Source organism: Mchenga conophoros, linkage group LG11, assembly GCF_057382185.1.
Source record: "Mchenga conophoros isolate Kocher_MC1m ecotype Shallow Benthic linkage group LG11, M_conophoros_male_GT1.1, whole genome shotgun sequence".
NCBI lineage: Eukaryota > Metazoa > Chordata > Actinopteri > Cichliformes > Cichlidae > Mchenga > Mchenga conophoros.
Genome location: NC_140536.1, coordinates 8,913,231 through 8,930,952, shown reverse-complemented (window position 1 = coordinate 8,930,952; position 17,722 = coordinate 8,913,231). Strand labels below are relative to the sequence as shown.

Here is a 17,722-nt window from a genome sequence, read left to right as displayed (position 1 = left end):
GCAGTGCTGCCATGAGAGAGAGTACCATTTTGTTTATTTGGTAGTTCAATGAAAGGCTTCAGTTGTCATAGGCTGGGTAAGTGGCTGCTTTTTCCCTTGTTTTCACTCACAGTCCCACCTTTTGGGCAAGGCTCTCATCAACGCAGCTGGTAGGCTCAACTGACGGCAATCCAGGGATTACCAGCCAGCAGTATTTAAGGCCAGCGGCTTCATTTGCTCTCCACCGGTTTGTCTGCTAACCGGTACTACAGGTCCCTCTTGTTCATGCATTCTATGCTTTTTGTGTCTCATCTTGATTCTTTCCGTGTACCATAAACCAAGCAGCCAGGAACACACAGGTACAAATGTAAACTTTAAAAAAATGGGTTTTATTAAATACCAAAAAGGACAAGATGATTATAAAAATTCAAAATGACAAGAAGTTAACTTGACAAAACTACTCAAAAGTTACTTAACAAACCATAACTCAACAAACTGACCTCCCAAATGAGAAACAGCTCCAGTTATATAGCAAATGAATAAACCATTATATACACCAAAGGTGAAAACTAGAGAGATAACAGCTAACCATCATTCAAGAAGAACCCCATTCCCCCTACATGATCACAATAGATGGTCCAGTCCATTTGATTGGCTTCTGCATTTAAACCAGCTCCACCCTCAGCCTCCTGTTTCAGCCAAACCAGGAAGGACTGGAGCGGAGGCCAGGTAACTCAGAAAGAACAGAAATATAGTATAACATATACCCATATAAAATACCAAACAATGCAAAACAGAGTCTATGCCACCATTTTAACTATAGCTTAGTGCTGTCATGCATTACAGGTAGTGATGGGCAGATGACGCTTCATGAAGCACTGTAGCTTTTCATCCAATTGGTTCACCCCAGCGCAAAGCATCTTGAAGCTTCATTTGCTCTAGTAGGACATCCACTGGACGTAAATATATTAGTTGGCATGAATTTGAAGAGTGTGGCCTTTTGCACACAGCCTGTAAATGTCAACAACAAAAGGAGTGTGTAAAACATGTATATTGTAGTGATGGCAGTATACTGTGTATATTTATACTGGCAGTATGGAAAATGATCATTTGGAAATGCTTAAAATGGGAATGATCATTTACTGTGAGGTGAGGTGTGGTTGGGGTGTGGACAGTGGTTGTGCTTTTGTAACGTTGAGGTATGGACAGCTACACACTGAGGCTTTGAGCTGCAATCCTGCCCACATTTTATTCTGTAAAAACTAAATTTCACTGCTTTTATGACCTTTTTAGTGGGGTGAACATAGGTAGGCTTTAATGATTTAACAAATCTTTTGAATCCTTTGTCCTCCACAATGCTAAATGGCTGGGAGTCCTCAATCACCATGCTAACCAGGTCTTCATCTATTTGAGATTGTTCTCCTGAGGAAAGACAACAAAAACAAAGCACAAATATAAATATCACACACGTAACTTATTACAGTTGTATAATATTGTTATATCATTTAGTAACATTACTGCATGCTATATTATCATGGCATTTCATGGCTCACCTGATCTTACGCCACAATCGGTGTTCCCCTTATTCTCATGCAAAGCTCTGTAGTGCCTAAGCATGGATGAGGTGTAGTTGTTATATCCCAGCTGCCTGGCACATAGCAAACACTTCACCCTGTACAAAAGTAAAGCCGCTTAACATAAATTGTATTGCACCATCAGTATTATGAAAATACATCTGTAGAAATTTACATACCTTGTTGGGAGGAATAAGATCAAAATGTTCCCACACAGGGGAGGACATCCTCCTCTTCTTAGCTGGCTCCATTCTCTTCTGAGTCTGAGGGGTTTATATATCGCTGTCATAGCTCGCGGCAAAGTCCGAACCACTTCATGAACCAGTCACGTGGTACAGCCGGGCAGCGAGGCTTCGGACGTCACCATTTTCAGCTCCTCCCATAAATACGCATCGCGGAAACGCCTCCTCCATTACTCACAAGCTTTGAAGCCTCGATAGAACCTTCACAGACATACAGCCTCGATACAGAACGTCACATCACTACTTTAGAGCATAATGTAAAAATAAGAAAAAAAAGATCAAATTAATATAAATATCATATAAAGTTAATAGATTTTAAAAAAAATATTTTACTGCTGGGGTCCTGTGTAATTCCTTTCCTCCTGTTGTTAAGGATTTGACCTTAAAGATTTCAATGACAGCAATAAAATTCACTCCAACCATCACTTATCCTAGCTGTCCTGTACTCATTTTAAAAATTAATCCTAAATACTGCAGTACAACAAAGGACTTTACTAATGAACACTGAGCGCCTTGAGGCGACTTATGTTGTGATTTGGCGCTATATAAATAAAATTGAATTGAATTGAATTGATCATAATCTTTAGCTGATATAGCATTCTCCGTTCGTTATCAAGGGAAGCAATTCAACAAGAAGCAGATTTTATTCCAGCAGTGTGGTGAATTTAACAAACTGCATTTGTTAAATTTATAAAAGCTATAAATATATCAGGAGGTTATGGCGTGGAATGGAAAATACAGCTACAATAAACATTTATATGATCTGCTCAACTTTGTTTCTCATCTTAATTGTTTGCATGAATAGTTGTTGGCTACTTCTTTACTTAGTATTTGGAAAATTGGAACAGCTCTTATAATGGCTGCCACACAGATACTTCCAGCTCTAAGTTAGGGACCTTACTCAGCAAAATGGATAATTGGAAAGCACCCACAGACCAGTGGGAGAAGGGTGCACAATAGTACAGGTCACCTTAACATTGACAAATGTTCTGTCAATACTTTACTGCTGCCACTGCTGTTATACAGTATATTTTTAAGCAACTTTGAAAGCCATGCTGGATATTGTATTGTTTCGAGATGCAGAAGTATACCAATATATATGTGACCAATGGAGTTAGAACCTTTCATATTTATAGAAAGATAAGCAAAAATCTCACTGTACCTCTTCTTACTTGAGGCACATTGAGTGTCTCCGGGGAAATAATATATTAATAATAATAACAATAACAGATTGCAAAATGTTGATGATTCAGAATGATTTGGCTTCACTGAATCATTAAATTACATAAGTTTGAAGTAAGAACAAAACTGTCACAATTACGCGTGTATATAAACTCTTGATTTACTGCTTAGGTGAAGTTTAGAAGTTGCAATTCTGGGCTGATTTTTACTTGACAGGACTGAGGTCTGTTATTTGTGGAATGTTTAGCATATAAACAGCTCCCTCTGCTGGTCAGTACTATTAGTGCGTGTTATGTTATTGGATAATTAGAAATTATTATCTGGTGTATTATCTCGATTTTTCATCAGTTTCAATCCTTTATCAGTTCTTTCATCAATTCCAATAAATTGTCATTTAACAAAGGAATACATTTCTAATTCAAACGTTATAGAAACAATATCAGTAGTATTCTCTTGTGGTCTGGAAAAATGTGGGCTGCATTCATCCAAATCAACTAGTAACACATTATCCTAAGTCATTTTCTAAATGGCATTTTGGAAGCATTCTTACTCCATTTGGGGGATTCCAGATAATTCTTCTAATTTTCAGTATCAGGTTATGATCAGACAATCCAGCAATCAGGTTTAAATACTTTAAATTCTCCCAGTTACTAAACACAAATCCAAAGTGTGTACTTGCCAAAGTAATAATTCCTCTAGGTCCTTCAATTGCTTACATCAGATGAAATTGATCAGTTATTTGTTCAATCTTTCTTTCTAGCTATACTGTCTCTCCAGTTTATATTAAAATCATATTATTATAATGTTTTTCTTAGAATTATATTATTTTTTAACATAGTTTCAATTCAATTCTATTGAATTCATTTTTTCAATATAGCACCAGATCACAACAACAGTCACCTTTAGTTGTGATCTCGATCCCCAACAATCAGCCAGCTCAGCTACCTTTGAGCAAAGGTTTGGCAACAGTAATTTGCACGCCTGCATGGCTTAAGCCAGAAGAAAACAATCTGCAAATACCAGTAAAAACTGCTGGACATAGGTTCATGTGGTCTTATAATGATGGAGCCATGGCAGTTTCTTTTCCAGTAACTTTTAATAATAATAAAAATAATAATGATAAAAACAGAAATATGCCAAATAACTTCGAACATAAATGATTATACTGAATGCTGGATAAACTCAACATCAAGAACAGGAAAAAACGTCTTAAATGTGTGGTGATGATTAAGACGGGGCACAGAACAAAATCAAAAACGATAATAATTACAGTTTCAATTAAACAAAATACTAACGTAAGCAAGCAAATTTGTCTCCTTTTCACAATATAGTTTTTTATAGTTTTTGGTAAACATTTAGAAGTTAACTCGGAATTTCATAGGGCATACATGGTGGATGGACACGTTCTCTCTAAAACCTAATGAGACATGACATTTTACTTCATTTTATGACAGTCAATACAAACGTGATTATTAGTTCTCAAGAAAACCAACAACTGGAACGTAATGGAACGGAACGTCTAATAAAACATGGCTTCCTCTTATCAGGTTAAGAGATTCTGTGAATGACTTTTTGGAAAGTCTGTAATAGGAACTCCTGTGGTTTATGCAGGTATTTCATAAACCACAGACTCAAAATCAATAAGCTTCACCATTAGCTAGGTTTGTTACAGATTGGAGACTGCAGTTTTTAGGGACATCAGACATAAAGAAAAGGTGACATGGGACAGTTGAAGACAAATGACTCTGTTTCTTTACTGTGACTGTGTGTTTCCTGTTAAATTTGTGCTATATAATCATAATTTCAATTGCTCCAACAAAAGAATTGACCAAATATTGTCAGGTCTGCACTGGCAGACCGCATAGAAAGGAGAGTGTGGACCCAAATGCAGACTAAGGAGACGGAGTAGAACAAAAAACAAGCCTTTTATTTTTGGCTGCATAAAATACAAACTCAAAGAAAAGGGAGACAAAGAATAAACTAACAAAACCAAAACTGGGAAACAACTAAACACTAAGTACATGGAACATGAAGGTGAGACACAAAGGGAAACTTACACTGTAAATCCACAGCAGGATAATCAGGGAAGATGAGGCAGCTGGGGAACACAGGAGGAACTGAACATAACAGGGCAGTGGAAGCAAAATTGAACACAATGAACACATGATGAGAGAGTGTCAACACAAAACAGGAAGCACAACAAACACGAGGACAAAAACAAAGACACACAGGCTTTAGACTGTGACCAGGAAAGAAACAGACAAGGGGACATGAGTGACTGGGGAGACAGAAAGGGAACACGGATCATGGAGACTAAAGTAACTAAACAAGAAACCTGGAACACAGGGAAGGCACAGTGACAGAAAACTAAAGATAGAAACTGTAAATATAACATAAGCAGAAAACAACTAAGAGAACCAAAACAATGAATGACACCAAATCAAAGAATATTAATAAAACCCCAAAACACATAGACATTGACCATGACAAATATGGGGCAACAAAATTACCAATCATTATCACATCCACTAAAAAATAACTGTATGTAACATGATGACACATTTTCCATTCCTCTAAAACAGGAGTGTCAAACTCAAATACACAGTGGGCCAAAATTCAAAACTGGAACAAAGTCGCGGGCTAACATTAATATTTATTGAAAAAAAAATCTTCCTCCAGATATAAGAATGAATCTTTTCTTATGGACTCAAATAAGTTTTGCTGGAAAACTGAATATGGAACAAGCAAAGCTTAATACTAAACAATATATATATTAGCTGTATAATACCAGTAGGCCAGCTCTAATAGTAATTTGGTATGGCTTCGCGGGCCAAATGTAATTAGGCTGCGGGCCAAATTTGGCCCGTGGGCCAGAGTTTGACACCTATGCTCTAAAATATGCTAAAGTTAATAAGTACTTCAAGTTACTGACATATACTATGTTTTTTCTTTCCTTTAAAAATTTGAATTGATGCTTTGTTATTATAGTGCAAGTACTGGTAATCAATCAAGTTTTTAGATAATTTAAGTTACAAATTAAATTAAGAATAAAGGGGTCTGGGTTTTATGGTGCTTCACATCCTTCTTAGAGATGAGCACAGCGACCCCTTGGACTAACCCATCCTCTTTTATCAGGTTCTGCTGCATGAAAGTGGTTTCCGTGGGTCATTTTATTGAATACATGCTGATCTCAAGAAGTGCAGAAAAGACGATGACTCCAAGACCACCTATGGCTTGGATGGCTCAGAATGATGTAATTTCCTTAATGGTACCTAAGTATCTTGGTATGTCAGCTTGGCAGCTTTCAACCCAGTGTCAGGTGATCTCAGTATCTGGCCCTTATAGTGTCTTGCTCCAATACTTTGGATGTGTATATATTTGTAAGTACTTCTTGTGGTAATGGGCACATTGTTGAGTGTACATGGGAGCCATATGCTGGTGGTGATGTCTCTTTCAAACATAACTGCCATGCCACAAGAACCTTGGCTACAATGTAAAAACATTAACTCTGAGATGAGGGAAACACATGCTCTTTTTGTTGCCAAAAGACACCTAAAGAAAGAGGACTAAACTCTAAGCCAGCACCATGGTAACTAGGACACTAAATGTTTATCTTTAGACAAAAAATTCCTTGAATTCCTCAGACTGTATTAGTCTCATTGTACCCAACAGCACAGCCATAGTGTTAATCTTGGAACCCAGAAACTTTGGTTCAACCTCCCTGTCCTATATAATAGTAAATATTTTATAATAAATGTAAATATAAGAAGAGATTCATGTGAGGAGAGGAACTGAAGACATGGCATTTGATTTAACTTGTATATAAGAATATGCCTATATAAAACTAAAGACTAAATAATTATACAAAGCTGCAGTTTTGTTAAACGTAACATCATATCATTTATCTTATACAGTACATTAATAGGAGATAAGCTGTTATGCTAAATAATTACCATAAAATCGAATTATTCACATGGTGTTGTTGTAAATGTACATACAGACCAAATACGTTATACTCACTGATAGTGTTTAAAGTGTCACTTTCCACTTAACCAAATCATACTTGTTAAAGGTTAAAAGAACCAGTAAAATGAACAGGAAACAGAAACATATGTAATACTTATTTTGAAATTACTGACTCGCTCTTTTTTTCCAGGCCTTTTACAATCACTTTCAGCTCTGTAATGGTACAAACTTAATGCAAACTTAATGTATGACTTAAGAAACAAATGACATTAGCCATTTCCATTAAATTAACATTGTAAGATCAGTGAAATGGGCATAAATATTTATTAAACCTTTTCACATATTTCAAACAACACAGGTCTAGAAAGATTTTCTCTGAAGTAATATTGTTTCCTTATGGTTCTTTGTGTCATTAACAGCCTTACACATCAGTTTTCAAAGCTGAGTTGTATTTGTGCTAACTGACTTAGTATAACTCTGAGAGCGTTTCTCCTCTTCCTGGAAGGCAGTCTCCATTGCAGCTAGAATGGATTTGCAGACTTCTTTCTTAAAATCTTTGCCCACAAACACATACAGCAGTGGATTTAGGCAGCTGTTGAGAAAGGCCAAATTGGTGGCCAAAGGGATCCCAATGACACCACTTGAAGTGTCCATTTCTTTTGCCAGCACAATTAGATCCATAATATAAATGGGAGACCAGCACAGAAAAAATGTGATGATAATGGCAACAATGATCTTAAAGGGGCGACCTGATTTCCTTGCCAGTGTGTGGTTTCTTCTGAGATGATGGATTATTACAGCATTACAGGAGACAATGATAGAGAATGGGACTGCAAAAAGCACAAGGAAGCGGGCGATGATAATCGGTGGATAACGAAATTGTCGCAGTATGTTGGGAGATTCTGCATTATAGTCATCAGAAATAGCGTAGCTGTTTAAGCAGAGAGTTTTGTTTTCATTCTCACACGCTTGCTCTGTGTCCATGATGATGGAATATGGAAAGCCGATCATCAAAGCCACCCCCCAAACACCCAGAGTCACAAACAAGGCCTTACGTACATTTCGGTTGTTCTGAGCCCAGACAGGCCACACCACAGACACACATCTGTCTGCACTAATCACCACCAGAATGTAGACACTGGCAAACATGTTCAGAATAAGTACCATGGTGTTGAGCTTGCACATGAAGTTGCCAAAAGGCCAGTGGAAGTCTAAAGCAAGGTTTATTACATTGAGGGGTAGAAATGCTACAAAGATGAAGTCGGCCACAGCAAGGTTGAGGTACCAAACTGTGTTTACTGTTTTCTTCATCTTTAGCCCAGTCACCCAGATAACCACTCCATTCCCGAGCACACCAAGGAGAAATATCAGGAAGTGAAAAATGATAGACACAGTGATGAGAGACTTTCGAATCTCAGGAGTAGTTGTACTGATGTGAATGCAAGAGTTGCTGGTTGAGTTACTGTTGGTCACCTCCATCATTTTCTTGAGACCTGCGGTATTAACATAAAGAAAGAACAGTATTAATGTATGTTAAAGTCAGTTTTAGTTTTTATACTCAATCTAATTACTCTTACATCACAACTTTATGTCAAATGCAAATTACAAAGAAAAGGAATCCTGTTGATATGAGCACTTAAAACATATTTTGCTAAAACAACACAAATAATGTTGAGTGTTTAGATTGAGGTACTAAAGTGGATGTAGATTACAATACTGATTAGCCCAAAAGAACCTCAAGAAGAGCAGCGATGATTTCAATTCATGAGTTGATGTAAACAATTAAAATCAGTTAAGTTATCTAATGTACTCTCTCATCTTTTGTCTCTCTCTGCAGCACAGTATCACTTCCTAATACAACACCTAGTGGTGCTATTCTGTAGTTTATCTGTGTAAACCATTCGATGAAAACCTTTTAGATAATGCCTTATTTTATGCTGTCAACTTCATGTGCTTTATTCATTCATGTATTGAAAATGACAGCTTCAGCCTGGCATTTAATCTATTATTAGACCCAATTGGTTTCTCTCAAAATGTAAAAGAACTCACCCACCGCTTTAACATCACTCTGGATCCTTTTCTGACATATGACATAGAAACTTAACATTTAACTGTAACTGTAACTTCTTTAAACCCTCCTTTTGTCAGATCGTTTCCTAGTAACATTTAAATTTACGATAATGGATTACAGTTCATAAGGGAATACATTTCATCAAATAGATGTCTTTCTAAGGGTCAGGTGCAGAGTGTGCTCGACAGTGGCCAGAGGTGTACACCCTGGTGGACTGAACCCCAGCTACCAAGACTAACAATTGGGACATGGAGTGTCAACTCTCTGGTGGGGAAGGAGCCTTAATCCCACTGAGTTGGTGTGCGAAGTTGAGAGGTACCGGCTCTATAGTCGGGCCCACTTCAATGCACGGCTTGGGCTCTGGAACCAGTCTCCTAGAGAGGGGCTGGACTCTGTCTCAGTCTGGAGTTGCCCTTAACGAGAGGCGACAGACTGGGGTGGTTATCCTAGTATCTGCTCGGCTTGCTGCCATACATTGGGGTTTTTCCAAGTGGAAGAGAGGGTTTGTACACTGCACCTTCAGGTCTGGGAATGGATCCTGATTGTTGTCTGCGCTTATAGCCCAAATGACCCGGCCTTCTTGGAGTCCCATGACGGGGTGCGATTGGGAGGAACGGCTTGCAAGAATTTAACTTGTGTGGTGTTCTGTTACTGGACTTCTGTGCAAACCACAGGTTACCCATAACAAACACCATGTTCGAACATAAGGGTGTCCATAAGTGAACATGGCACCAGGACACTCTAGGCCACAGGTCGATGATTGACTTTGTAATCGTGTCATCAGATTTGCAGCCGTATGTTCTGGACACTCAGGTGTGGAGGTGCTGAGCTGTCAACTGATAACCACCTGGTGGTGAGTTAAATCAAGTGGCTGGGGAGGATGCTGGAAAGACCTAGCATCCCTGAAAATAGAGTGAGAATGCATTGGGAATGATGACAGAGACCCCGGTCTGCGAGCTTTCAACTCCCACTTCTGGCAGAGCTGTAAGAGCATTACGGAGGAGACTGGGGACATTGAGTCTGAATGGACAATTTTCAGATACACCTCTTCAAACACAAACAAAAGTAAATCATAACACATATGATGATGAACTTATGACAAGCTGAACTGAATCAGGGGAGGGACAGATGCTCCACAAACATCACTTGTGGACTTGTTTGGTGCTGCAGGCAGGCAGGCACTATCCAGGTACAGAGAGAGAAAGTGTGAAGCTGTTGGTGATGCGTAGCATTGTTGCTGAATTTTTGAACTCACATACACTTAGGTTATGTTTATTTGTTAAAGTGAGGGAAATTCCCCGCATCCTTTAAAATACATTGTTCAAATTGTAGAGCATTTCAAGGGGATTATATAGACTGGGTATCTTTAATATAGACAGCGTACTTGCAATACATTTTTGGCTTAAAATAATACAACTCAAAATATTTCATGCATAACATAGATAATAACATGCATCTATAAAATGTTTCTCAGAGCTATTATTTTTAATCAGTCACATTTGATGTTGATTGTTAATTGAATCTTTCTAAATTTAGATAGAGAATTTTCATGTTCATTACTTTTATATATTCCTCATAATTAAACAATAAGACCAAATACTCAGATGTCTTGTATTTATTATGAAGGTATAGTTTGAAATATAATACTTTTGATTTTGATTTTCCAAACACATTACGTTTTTGTACAAAGTATCAGTATCGGGTCAGTTTCGCCGATAGCAGACTGAATTTTACTTCAGATTAATTTAGATCGTAAAGGAAATCAGTGGTATTGCACATCACTACCACAGACGCTGGAGTTTTTGCGCATCGTTAAATGCAGTTTGTCCGACACTGTCCGACAAATCAACTATGACAGCTTATGGGTGCAGACGTCCCGAGCTTGAGCTCCAAACGGAGCATTTACGTAGGGCCCAGTCTCTGACATTTTATATTCATTTTGAACCCCCCCCCCCCAAAAAAAAAAAAAAAAAAACAGTGTTGGGAGTGGAAACCCGAAAGAATTGAAAAAGTCAATGAAATTCACTCTGTGTGCGCACACTGCCGAGAGAAAAAATGGAGAGGCGCTTTCATTTTGTTATAATCGCTGCATAGAAATATGACTAAAAGCACGACTCTAAACCATCTGGTCACTCTAAAAAAGAAAATTGGCGGTCTGTGAAGCAACCACAACTTTGTATGCGTCGTGTACACGACGCATACAAAGTTGTGGTTTGCAGCATGTTTAACTTATTTACAAAGACTACATTAGGTACATATTATGAAGTTGATGGTCAACCTGACATTGTACGATACATGGGAGATACACCAATTCAGGGCTGGTCTTACCTAAATTCAGGGTGGATGGGGGACACGAAGCTAATCCATTTATTCCATATTTTGTAGAATTTGTCTTTTCGAATTTTAAAAAAGAATGTCAATTTTTCCATTTTAAATATTTCGAAAACCACATTAAACCAATCCTCAAGTGTTGGCGGAGTTGGATTTAACCACTTTCTGGTTATTGATTTTTTGCTGGCTGCTAATAGTGCTTGTAAGAGTTTTGTGTCCCCTCCCCGGACCGAGCCAGCAACCGAGCCCAAGTACAAATTTACAAAATTGATGTCAAATTTTATCTTAAAAACCTCACACAAAGTTTTATGGATTCCCAGCCAGTAATTTTTTAAGTTAGGGCAGTCCCAAAAGATATGATAATGATGTGCCTCTTCTGATCCACATCTTGTTGTGGATCCACAAAGTTGTGGTATCGGGATTCTTCCTGTCCCTCTGATGCTCCAAATTCAATTATAGTCTGTCCTGTTTCAGAGAAATACCTGTAATATTAAGTTTCATAAATATGTAGGGTCTTATCTAAAATCCATGGTGAGGAAGGTCTACGGATAAGAGCCAAAGATACGACTGTGCGCTCACAGCTTTGAGCCATCCATAAAAACATAAGTGAACACTCATAACAGCAACTATCACAAACGCAAGAGACACAGAATAAGTTTTGCTTTTTCAGAATTAATTCTAACACAATTTGCAGTAAATTGCTTCTGTTAATCATGCAAATCGCGTTTGTGTGATATGCCCTTCTTTCAGTTCGATAGCTTTTTTTAAACTTAAGTGATTGAAATGTATTTACCTCAGCAGCCCAAGATACCCGATGTCTTCATCTTCCGTCTGTTAATTAACTAATCAGTGCTCCGTCTTGATGATCAGAAGCCCGCACTGCTAAGCTTTATAAAGCCATTCACTTCTTACGTTACCACTGACCACTGTAACTTTTGCTGGGAATCTAACTTCCTCCGGGGCAGTGTATGTTGAAGTTAAAAGATGAATAGCTATGAAATCACCGCCCACTAGCTAATCAGTTCTCCAGAAAATAGTGCATCTATGGAAAATTCCTCTGACGTCCGTGCGCTGATGGGGTCTAAAGTTTTTCTGTTTCCCTCGTGAATACTGCTATAGTTTCTTACATGGTTCACTGCTACAGACATTCGCAACTGTTTTGGTGCACGTCTCATCTAAATCTCTCAACTCATCAAGACAAATTGTAATTTTTCAGTCAGTGCCAGAGGTGCACAAAGAATAAGCGTTCTTTACCTAAGTAGAAGTACAGATTTTACATATACTGCATACATTTCTACCAGCTTTTGTGTGCAAAGTAACTGAATCTGTTTACTATATGATAAAAAAAAATTCACATTGTAATCCACACAAACCTGTTTATTTTGCTCAGAATTGCCACAACTGCTGAGTAGTTTCATGCAAACTTTGAAGAGCACGCAGTATACACCTCAATTTGTATTGCAAGGCGTTTCACAATATGAAAAAAAAACATAACACCATATACAGATCTAATATGATTTTAAAATGAGGACTTATGTAAACTTTAAGTTTCCACTTTATCACATGTCACTGAGGAGTTCTTATCTTTCAAAATAACCCCTGTTCTCCTGTCTTTCTTACATCTTTCTCCATCTTTGGGTGAAGTTATCTTGCACTTTTCTCTCCCTGGGAAATGCAGCAGCTGGATCTTTGACTTGCACTATATGACAAATGGCATAACGGTTGTTTGCTTGCTGATATTGTTAAGCAGATACAATGTTGCATTTGAAAGTACAGGACACTTAAAAACATTGCTCATAATGTGAGTTGGGTACAGTCTGACCAGCTTCAGTGGCACAATGATATGATCTTTGCACAAATGCTGTCCTCTTTATTAAGTTTTTTCTTAAGCTGTGTGAAGTAATTTCAGCTGGTGGGCAGGTTGTTTACTGCCTTCTCTGCATAAATGTTTATGTCTTCCATTAAACCTTTGTCACTGTTCTTGGCTTACTGGTGTGTGACAGTGTGTCTGCTGTTATCAGGGGAGTGTAAAATAAAGTAACTGTTAGTGGTATGTAATTCCACAATTTTTGGTGTCAATCTGATCTCTCAAGTAAGTAAAAGTGATAGTGGTGTGTTATGATTTATGTGATATATAAGTAATTTGCCAAGCTTGAACATATTTTAATAACCTCTAAATCACTGAGGTTTTTACTTTCCAAAATAAGTAGTGAACCCAATAAAATATATAATATATGATTTCCGAATATCATGATTATTTTTTTGGGCTCTATCAGTGGTATTCACTTATAGTGTTTTGCTCACAGGAGTTGCCCACAGCATTTGTTTGCAGTGAATTGCTTCAGACAGCTCACTGAACTGTCTGCTTGTAAAGTTGCCTGGCTATAGCAGCTGTGTGTGGGTCTTTGCCCAGGATTGTCCTGGGGGCTCAGGCTGCCACAAGAAGTGTGGTCTGTCATTCCCTCTATGGCGGCTTTTTGTTTTTTTGGTGGCAGCCTTATCTCAAACAGGCTTTATTATTTCTGCCCTAATCAGAGACATAAAGGTAATTTGGTTTGATGGTTGTGCATCTTTTTCCTGTTTTCATGCCTCATGCTAAAGAACAATTTAAATCCAGTTTCTGTATGGTGTTCATGCTATCTTCATAAATGAGACCCTTCCTCTGGTTTTTGTGCTCTGCTTTCTTGTTTTCCTTGTGATGTAATTAGACAACCACCTGTTTGAACTGTGGGCAGCACTGTCCTGGTTTCACCTTTCATACTACATAAATAAGCAGTTTCAGTTTGAGTGCATTTGAAATTGAATTGATAAAGACAGTTTCAGCGATATAATCATATACAGCTGCAAAAAAGTATCACTTAACCTACATTGTGGCCATAAAATATAGAAGTTACAATCCCCATCATTTTGAAAAGAAAGTCCATGTGGTCTGTTTGCCCACACCCCCACAAATGTGGCATAAATAGAAAGCCCAGGATGACCCATTGACAGTACAGCATTACTCATATAGATTGCATAAATGCTTCTTGATAGTTTCAGACGTATGTCCCTGAGATAAGACAAAAATTTATTGCTGGGTCTTAGGAGGATAAAGATATTTTTAGTGGCCAACACGGATGGGATTGTTTACAATGCATGTACAAAAACACCAAGTCATGAAGATACTTGCAAAACAGGTATTTTTAATTTTACATAACCCTTTAATAAATACAGCTGAGTAGTCTACGAATATAAGCAAATATATTACAGATAAAAACAAACAGAAATCACTATTTGGCAGCTGAACACTTTTTGGAACAAACCCTGGTACACTGGTACATCTATAATTGTAATTCATTTGACTCATGTAACATCCAGGGGAAACCCCAGGTTAACTTAGCAAATTAATAACTAGCTTAATGTGACCGCTTATCCTGACTGCCAATATTAGAGAAAAGGAAATATATCCCTGGTATGCTAAACTCATATCACAGTTGAGGGTTACAGTAACAGAGCCTAAAGAACTTAACATGTGAATGAATCAGAATCAGAATATTTCATTAATCCCTGAGTGAACTATGTGAGATTTTATACGTGTATAATGTCCGCTTATAGTTTGCGAGCTATTCCAACCAGCTGATGTGCAGAATTTTAAATTCTTAATAGTTTGAAGTAAATGTTTCATGTGCTGATTCATTTTCTAACATTTATCTGGTCCTCAAGATAATAATTCATAAATTGTTTAAACATTTTTCTATGGTGACGTCACCATGACTGGTAATTTGGATTTGATACAAATAAATATAGTATATAAGTAGTCCATTTACATAGCTTTATACTTTAAACACTTAACTATTTTTGTTCAAACTGTACTTATTTACCTTCAAGAGCAGAGTTTCCTTTTGTGGTGTTCCCCTACTGGTCTTTCTCAGTGACACATGAACAAAGATTTTAGTGGGTAGCAAAGTTTGTGTTTTTACTTTTGATTTATATTTCACCAATGTAGTGTTACTGGTCCATTTGTAGAATTTTTTTTCCTGACGAACAATCGTAACATTAGAAATGATTTGTTAGCTTTGTGCATCTCTGTAATGCTTCTTCTGAGATGCTGTGAAGGCTGGTAGGACTGAGGCATAGTTCACAGCAGAGCTGGTCAGAGAAAGAGAAGTGGTACAACCCACACTTTCAGTCTTATTTGCTTAACTTTGGTCTGAGGGACCCAGGGTCCTTGAGCAGTGTGGTGTCATATGCCGTGGGAGTGTCTGGTCGGGTGTGGTCCAGGTTCCTGTTGCCCATTCCCTGGGGTTGAGTTGGCCAGCTAATAACCTGCTTCCAATTTCCGGGCCTCCATCTGGAGGGCTTTTAAGCCAGCGCTGCCTGCCACTCCTCACCAGTTCGTCTTGCTACCACTAGTGGTAAACTTGATCTCCACTGTGTTTGGCATCCGTCTGCCTGGATCTTGGATTAATGTGTTCTCTGTCTCCAGTGTTCTCCAGATACATCACCCGTCGTGCTCATTAGCAGAGCTGGTTCTTTTTTCACCCCGTTCTCCAGTCTGCCTAGAACCCTAGGACTACATACTCACCATCTCCTCAGCCTGCCCTCCTGCCCGTGCTTTAATGGTGGATCTCTCTCCTCTGAACACCCTGGAACCTGGACCAGCTGATCCCTGGGACGCTCCCACGGCAACCCCTCCTCTGCCTAATAGCTGGTGTTTCCAAGTAAGAACAAGACTCTCCACTAGAACCACTCACCTCAGCCCTTTAATTGTTTCCCAGATCAGTAAAACCTCTCTCCTGTGTTTGCAGAAGTTCCCGCCCATGTTCTCCTTGTGTTCCATGTCCGTTTCTCCGACCTCCGGTCTCCCTCAGTTCCTGCGTATAGTTTCTGCTAGACCCAGCCTTGTTTAAGTACTTTTCCCCTTCAATAAAATCAATCAATCAATCAATCAAGGCTTTATTCGCCACGTGTAGGTTGCCCTGCAGTGAAATAGGACACACCCCCCCCCCCCCCCCCCAACCTTACACACACAACACAGACATCACATGGGGATACAGGTCGGAGATCGGTAGCGTTACAGAAGAAAAACCCCACTGAAATATACACTACAATGGGAAAGTACAGGAGGAAAAAAAGAGACCTCTACTCACGCTGGGCTCCTGGGAGGACAGCATGAGAACAGAAAACAAAAAAACTACTCTGCACAAAAAAGCACATAAATGTCCACAGCACAACATTATGGAACACGTGACAAGCCACAGGGTCGGGTGGAAGGTGAGGAGTAATCCAAAGCAAACACAGCAGCCATCCTGCCCAGCGCTACCATTCCAGCGCGGGCTCAGACCCGTCGTGTTCCCAGGAGGGAACAAGCATCGAAGGCGTTTGGAAAGGGAGGGGGGATGAGTGTGTGCATATCAGTGTATATGTATGTGTGTGCGTGTACATAGTTCGAGCAATTGAGTCTGCTCTTGAGCCCACAGCATTCTTGTTTGTGACATGTGGACTCAATTATTATTATGTGTTTTCGCTGCATTGTGCTGCTGTGTGTGTCCACATTTGTATGTATAGGCAGGCATGTGTGTGTGCAGTGGTATTCTGACAGGCACCTTCAGGCCTGGTGGGTGTGGCCCTGCTAGGGGGGCTGGCCACACCTGAAGACCATGCCAAGCTCGTTGGGTGAGCTATTTAAGAGCATGAGGAAGCTCCTAAGGGCAGGGGATTGTTGAGTTAGACTCTATGTTAGTGGTTCTAGTGTTAAGTGTATGCCTGCTGGAGTTTGGTGTCCTGACAGCTGCGTCTGTTGTTTTTCGTCAGGAGGAGAGCGTACCACAGGACTGCAGTATGCACAGGGTGTGCGGAGACACGGGAGCAGAGAGCAAGGAGTACAGACACTTGGGAGAAGGCACAACACAGGAGTTGAGGGAGCGCACTAGAGATTTATTTACTTCACTATAAATAAAAGCACTATTCCAGGATTTCGGTCCCTTCTCCAAATGGCAAACCATGGCAGGTATTTGCTAGAAAGCCAGTCAGAAAGTTAAGCAATGGATTAGGCTGGACAGCCTATCCAGCTGATGAGGCTTAAAGGACATATGCAGCTGATTGTTATCGGCATAGAAATGATAAGAAATGTCACTAAAAGATTGAATAATACTGGCTAAAGGAAGCACATAGAAAGAAAAATAATTATGGACCCAAAACTGAACCCTACAGAACCCCACAGGTTAGGGAGGCAGTGTTAGAGGTGAACTTGTCAGTCCTATACCAGCCAAAACCTCAAGCCTGTTAAGTAGAATTTTGTGGTCAATGGTATCAAAGGCTACACTGAGATCAAGCAAAATGATCACAGAACAATTCCCTGCAGCAGCCATTAAAAGATCATTATAGACCCTTAAGAC

The 17,722-nt window shown here is 39.0% G+C and overlaps 1 protein-coding gene across 1 annotated transcript; it reads right to left on the bottom strand.

Annotated features, from left to right (window-relative positions):
* Positions 1 to 7,378: 7,378 nt before the first annotated feature.
* On the bottom strand, positions 7,379 to 8,425 carry LOC146563588 (chemerin-like receptor 1). The gene has a single exon (XM_085291043.1). It carries the CDS (start codon positions 8,423 to 8,425, stop codon positions 7,379 to 7,381), a length of 1,047 nt encoding a protein of 348 aa, XP_085147169.1.
* Between the last annotated feature and the right edge of the window lie 9,297 nt (positions 8,426 to 17,722).

What these genes read in the sequence shown, in the direction of transcription:
- LOC146563588 (XM_085291043.1), bottom strand. Translation starts at nt 8,425, where the DNA reads ATGATGGAGGTGACCAACAGTAACTCAACCAGCAACTCTTGCATTCAC.